We start from the raw sequence: 7,350 nt of genomic DNA, 5'->3' as shown, positions 1-7,350 counted from the left end.
TTGAATAACAATTAGCCTAAAAACTGCTTTATAAGGTTAATCAATATCCAATCAACTTTTATCAAGATTAATGCTACCTCATTCATAATTAAGAAACTAAATAACACTTAACATTAAAATAACTTTCATTAAAATGATATAAAATATCATATGCATTTTTTTAAATACTAAAAAAAATACATTAAAAAAAATGATTTTAAAAAAAAACTACGTTTAAAACAAAGAAAACGCATTTAAATTAAGTGGCTAGGGCGGGCCGTGCCCTAACCCTAGCCGCAGGGAAGGCACTGCATAGGCGGCGCCACGGTGGTGCCCGCAGGTGCCGCGGCGCCCTGCGGCCATCACGGCCCCTGCGGCCACCATCGTGGGCCGCAGCCGCAGCCGCTGTGGTAGCAAGCAAAGGTAAGGGCGAGCGGGGGAAGGTAAAGTGCGCGGGGGGACGAGCGGGGGAGAGGGGAGGAGGAGCGGGTGGAGCGCCGCTCCCCGCCCTCCAACCCCAACCCAACCAAGGGTTTCGAAGTCAACACGCCCAGCTCGGTTCCCATTAAAAAACACAACGCACAGTTTCGGTTTTATTTAAAACTCGCCGAGCCCGATAAAAAATAAATTACACAGCGTCGTTATACAACGCACAGTTCGGCATTTTCCATATTAATTTTTTTTTTAAAACACAGTTCATTTTTCATAAACAACGGAAGACATGGAATGCTTCGAAAATTGTATATTTCGATTCAATCATACAAGAGGCTATTTCAAAACCCATACCATTTCCATCAAGACCCATTTTGACCAAAAGGATCCATTTAACACAATGATACAGCCATAAAGTCTTCTCCAAATTTGTCCATCCCCATATCTCCCCAAATCTTGGGTTATATGGAAGAGTTGACCAAAATTTCTATTTTTGGAATTTAAAATTTTTATTTACAAATAATTCTCAAAATAATACTTTTCTAACTATAGCAACAATTTAACTTGCTTTTTCAATTCAAAATCAATTTTCTCATTTAATCAAATTTAATCTTTCTAATCTCAGAATTCAACAGAATACAATTAAGTCTATTGCGATAAAATACATAACTTTCTTTTTCAACAGCATATATAAAATGCATTTCATAGTCGAAATCAGTTATTTAATCGAATTCACTCCCAATATAAAACAAGCAATTCATTAACAACGAAAATCGCATAACGAAAACCCGATTACTTTAGCCCATTAATCTTCAATGCACGAATGCATAAATACTCAAAATAATCACTAAGGACTAATTAATCAATTTAACCAAACACACCAGGAACGCAAATCGAGAAGGACAACCAAACAGACGACTCGCAAACCCAAACAAAAAGGGATTACCGACGACGACTGGCGATGCTCACAGGAGCACAACTAAGGTCAACTAGGGTCTTACGACCACCTAATCCAACTCTAAGGATTAAAGAGGTACACTCAAACCTGCAATTCCAGGTGAAGACGAACCTCACACTCATGCGGCGTTGTACCTAGAATTTCCTGCAACCAAGAGTCATACATGCATACATATATAAAATTTAATGAAAGCGTTATTCTGATACTAATATCATGAAATAGGAACACTGAATAACTTGCATACAACTAGTGAGAAAACCACACCAATAGCTATGCGTAAAATCAACATCTGACTATAACATAATATTACGATAAACTAATCAAGATTAAACCAGGTTAGAAATAGATTAGGGCAGGGGTACTACATGATGTGATCCTTCTTCTTCTATACCTCGATAGGATTGTCCATGTTCATGGTTTTTGAGGCATAAAATTATGCTTTTATTTGTAATTTTGTGGGTTGGTCATTGTGGGGTTGGGTCTGTTATCATGTATTGGGTTGTTATCATGTATTGGGTTATTCAACTTTATGGGTTTTTGGTAAAGGGCTATAACCGAAGGTTTTCTTTGCCTGGTTTTTTCCCACCGGTATGTTGTGCGAACCAAGTTTTTGTAATCTTATATATATAATTATTTAGTGGTTTTTCCAATTTTATCAAAAATAATAAATAAATAAATTTAAAGTTAATACAAACTATGGTTCTATTTTAGGATAAAATAGTTACATCTCTTCAAATAATTACTATAATTCATTTTTTTTCAATTTGTTTTTATTTATTTTTAATATTGCTAATCATATACTTTTAATTTTACAAAACCAACAAAATATTTAAAATTTAATCATTATTACATGTTTATAATTTAAAATTAATATGATTCTTTAAATACTATATTAACTAATTATAATGGCTTTAGCCAAGTTAAATTATCTTATGATTAATATCAACTCTATTTTCACTTTTTAGTAAATACTTTATATTTTAGAAAACCAACACATTATTGAAAATTTTACCATTATTACATATTTATAATTTAAAATTAATATATTTATTTAAATACTATATCAAATATTAACTTATGATTAATACAGACTATAATTTCACTTTATGGTAGAATAAGTGCATCTCTTCAACTAAGTACATTATATGGGTCAAACTCTAAATCCATGATCAATAAAATTATATTTTTGTCTGTTGTGTGTATTTTTTTCCCATGTATGTTTTTCTATGTAGCAACCACTATGTGACACTTTTTTCTAAAAATAACTTTTTAATTATCAGTTCTGTAAATATTTATTTTATGTACACAAATTCAAAATTATTATAATTAAAATTGTAAGAATTAAAAACCTGCTTATACTTATTTTCTATAAATAACTTTCTGATTTTGAATTCTGAACTCATTTAATCCACTCAATTAAACTAGTGTCAAGATAGTTTCCTTATTGGTTAGCATAGCTCAATTTTCAAAAAATGTTTTAACCTTTACAACTACAGAACTTCTAAATGAAAATATTAGTACAAACTACTTTTACATTAAATAAAGTCATAGAAATAGGACTTCAATTTATTTATTTATATGCTTTTTAATTAGTGGACGCCAGGGCCGTTGCTTTTGAGTAGAAAGCACACCTTCCAACCAAAGTCCACAGGATTACTTACCTGACTATGTCATTGGTGAAAAAGCGGTCACCCAGATGCTTTTCTCACCAACTCTCCCCCATAACCGCTATATATACTCTTCCCCAGTTGGGGTTTGGCTGCAGTATTTGAAACCCTTTTTTTTTTTTGTTCTTGAGTCGTTTGTTGTCCTCTTACCGACCTTATGGTGAAGATGGGATCATGGAGCAAGGATGAAGATGACAAGCTCATTGCATACATCCACGAACATGGCGAACACCACTGGAAGTCTCTTCCCAAGGCAGCAGGTTTGTAATTTCTATTCAGATAAGTTATATCAAAACCTACAACTTATCTGTTTCTCTTTTATTTATTTTCAGTAGATGTTTTTATAAATTGAAAGGATGTTGTATGCATTCAACAGATTTTAGCAAATGTTTGTACATGCTTATGACTTTACTTTTACAGGACTTCGGAGACGTGTGAAGAGCTGCAGACGCAGGTGGGTAAACTATTTGAAGCCTGATCTCAGGCGAGGGAATTTCTCTGAAGAAGAAGATGAGCTCATCATCGAGCTCCAGCTCCTCTGGGGAAACAAGTATGCACATAGAACCATGTCTGCCCACTAAGGGGCAAAGTATTAAATTTTTATTTACAGACTTGATTGATCTTTAAGACTTTAAAAGGTCATACCAGTTTCTATTTGAGTTCCTTCATTGAATTTGGATCATGGTGTAACTCCGGAAACTATTTTCCATATTTTGGTTTCTTTTAGGGTTATTGATTCACTTTGTTATTGCATTGTAATTATGAAAACAATTCATAATTTGATTTCTTTGGTTTTTTTAGAATTTTTTTTATTCAGTTTGTTATAATACTGCAATTCTGTTTATCTGAAGTTTCAGGAATTAATTTGAGACTATGCTGTAACTCGGAGAACTCTTCCATCATAGTTTGGTTTCTTTGGAGTTTATTGATTTAATTTGTTATTACATTTAAACTTTGAATACAACTCCCTTAGAATTTGATTAGAAAATCTTGATTCAAAATGCTGTAACCTGAGAGCTCCTCTATCATAGTTTGTTTGTTTTACAATTTTTTTTGATTCAATTTGTTATTATAATGTAACTCCGAGAACTACTCTGAAAACTACTCTGTCATATTTTAGTTTCGTTTTAGATTGTTTATTCAATTTGTTATTACAATTAAGTCTGAAAACTACTCCCCCATAACTTAATTTCTTTGAAACTTTTTGATTCAATTTATTGTAATGCTGTAAATCTTAAAACTACTCATCTTAGTTTGACTTTTTTAGGGTTCCTTGATTCATTCCTTTGGGTTAACAATGAAAACTACTCTGTAATAGTCTGATTTCTTTAGGGTTCCTTGATTCATTCTTTTGGGTTAAAAATAAAAACTACTCTGTAATAGTTTGATTTCTTTCTAATTTTCTGATTCAATTTGTTACATGGACCTGAAATCATAACTCTGTATTACAAAAAACCATTGATTGATACTTGTTTCTTTCACTGAGTTGCGCAAATTGCATCTTTCAATTAAGTTGATTGATTAATTCCGTTATGTCTTTTTGTTTATGGCGGCACAGATGGTCTCGGATTGCAGCGAGATTGCCTGGGCGAACGGACAATGAAATAAAGAATCACTGCGAATCGACCCACATCAAGAGAAAATTGTTGAGCCGGGGAATCGACCCACAGTCGCACCGCACCATTCAGCCCTTCCACAGTGATGGCAGCCGTAGCAGAGATGACAGGTCTCCCAGTCAAGAAATTTCATTGGTGGATTCTTTACAGAGTGAGCGCTGCATTGTGACAGGCAATTTCGATCTTGCTGCTTCAAATGGTGAGCACCGCACAATTCAGCCCTTCCACAGAGATGACAGGTCTCGCAGTCAAGAAATTTCAATGGTGGATTTTTTCCAGAGTGAGCGCTGCATTGTGACAGGCAATTTCGATCTTGCTGCTTCAAATATTGAGCGCCACACAATTCAGCCCTTCCATAGAGATGACAGGTCTCTCAGTCAAGAAATTTCAATTGTGGATTTTTTCCAGAGTGAGCCCTGCATTGTGACAAGCAATTTCGATCTTGCTGATTCAAATGGCGCGAGTGGAAGCGAAGAGACGTCTGATGTGAATCTGGAATTCACTCTCGGTTTGCAGTCTTCTGCCTCTCGTGCGAATAAATCGCAATAGCTTCACTTTTTTTAATTGATGAAAGCTCTGCGATTCATGGGTTAAGTTATAGGTTTTTAGGTTAGATTTGGTTTGGTAAGGTTACAAACGAGGGATTTATATGTTATTTTTGTATACTTCATCTTAGTGGGTGATGATTTTGTAATCTGTATCTTATGTGTGGTCACCATTTTGATGTTTGTAATCAGGACCTCATCTTTTTTGATAGCCGTGTCTGTAATTAGAATCTAAGACTTTTATTTAAGAAGTACACTATGAATTTTGAGTTGTTTAAATAGTTCATATATATAAATTTGCTGCTAAACCAGACAACCTAGTCCATAACTGAAAGTTTGGTGGGCATGAGATCATATGAAAGCAACTATTGATAGAAAAATATTAAAAGTTTTCAGAAAATTCTATGTGATGTATTATTGAATTAGGAAAGAAAAACAAGAAACAAAAACAACAAAGCAACAAATTAAAAATATTTTGAAATATGTTTTCTGTATTCATGTGCAATCACATCCTATACTCAAGAAGTATTACAAGAACAATTTGAAGTTGTCATTATTGAGGTTTGTCAAAAGGGTTTAACTACTTTCTAATCTTTAAATACATTTGTTGAGATGTTGATAAAATGGAAGAGAAACTAAAAATAATTATTAATCCTCTTTTATTGTTCTATAGTTATATTTTTTACGTACATTTTTAATTTGATCTACCACATATTAATAATAATGATATTGAATTTAACAATAAATATGTTGATTAATTTATTTATTATCTTTATTAATATTCTACTTACATTGTCTTATGTAATCATATGAAATATTATTTTATTTTAAATAATACTATTTTAATTGTTCTTATGTAACTTTCGAATATAATACCTATAAAAAGATATTAAATTATTTATCCTTTTACTATAAAACTTCTCTATTCAAAAATTAAATTTGAAAATGAAGTCTTTTGATTTGCAGACGAATATTGGAAATACAACACTTTCTATACTTAACAAAGTGTCAAAAAATTTACTTTATGTTTCATTTTTGTTGAGTTTATCAAAATATTTTGAAGAAATTGCCAATAGGCTACAAACAGGCTTATGATTAATGATCAGTGTCTTTAATCATTATGTTTTTTATATTATCATTACAATAGCTTCAGCTTTTGCTATTAATGAAATCTCTCTTGTAGTATACAACACTTGTTATACTTAACAAAGTGTAAAAATAATTTACACTATGTTTCATTTATGTTGAGTTTATCAAAATATTTTGAAGAAATTGCGAGTAGGCTACAATTAGGCTTATGATTAATGATCAATGCCTTGAATCATTATGTTTTCTCTATTATCACTACAATAGCTTCACTTTTTCTCAATTAATGAAATCTCTCCTATAGTTACAATTGGAAATATAGATCAGAATTTCATTGGTAAGGTTATAAATGAGGGGTTATTTCAATATTTTTATGAAGATATTATCTTTTTGAAGATTATTTCTATGTTTGTAATCAGGACCTCATCTTTTTTGAAATTAGAATCTAAGATTTCAATTTAAAGAGTAGACTCTAAACATTGATTTGTTTAGATAATTCATCTAAAATAATACTAATGTATATTTTTGTATCTGATGTACTTTATCTTCTAAGCTTATGATTAATGATCAATTCCTTGAATCATTATGTTTTTTCTAGTATCACTACAATAGCGTTAATTTTTTTCAATTAATGAAATCTCTCTTGTAGTTACAATTGAAAATATAGATCAAATTTTCATTGGTAAGGTTATAAATGGGGGGTTATTTCTATATTTGAATTACGATCTTATCTTTTTGAAGATTATATCTATGTTTGTAATCGAGACCTAATCTATTTTGAGAGACATGTTTGAAATTAGAATGTAAGTTTTCAATATTTATAGAGTAGACTCTAAACATCGATTTCTTTAGATAAGTCATCTGAAATTATACTTTTGTAACTGATGTACTTTATCTTGTTAATAGACATGTCTGGATATATTGTTGTTTCATATTGTTAATATTTAAAGTTAAATTCAAGGGTTGGCCATATGAGATACCAATAGAAAAAAGGGATATACATTTAAAAAAAAAAAGTAATTGTAAGTTTAGAGGATGGTTTTCCATATTACATAGTGGATAAAAAA

The 7,350-nt window shown here is 31.6% G+C and overlaps 1 protein-coding gene across 1 annotated transcript; it reads left to right on the top strand.

Moving 5' to 3' along the window:
- The first annotated feature begins 3,202 nt into the window (after positions 1-3,202).
- On the top strand, positions 3,203-5,201 carry LOC131876075 (transcription factor MYB3-like). Its single transcript, XM_059220855.1, has 3 exons — positions 3,203-3,296; positions 3,457-3,586; positions 4,595-5,201. The coding sequence occupies exons 1-3, from the start codon at positions 3,203-3,205 to the stop codon at positions 5,199-5,201; spliced, it is 831 nt and encodes a 276-aa protein (XP_059076838.1).
- Positions 5,202-7,350: the final 2,149 nt, after the last annotated feature.

The sequence above is a fragment of the Cryptomeria japonica genome, chromosome 5 (assembly GCF_030272615.1).
Source record: "Cryptomeria japonica chromosome 5, Sugi_1.0, whole genome shotgun sequence".
NCBI classification, from domain to species: Eukaryota; Viridiplantae; Streptophyta; class Pinopsida; order Cupressales; family Cupressaceae; genus Cryptomeria; species Cryptomeria japonica.
Note: the sequence above shows the minus strand (reverse complement) of the source record. Positions and strands in the feature narration are given on the sequence as shown.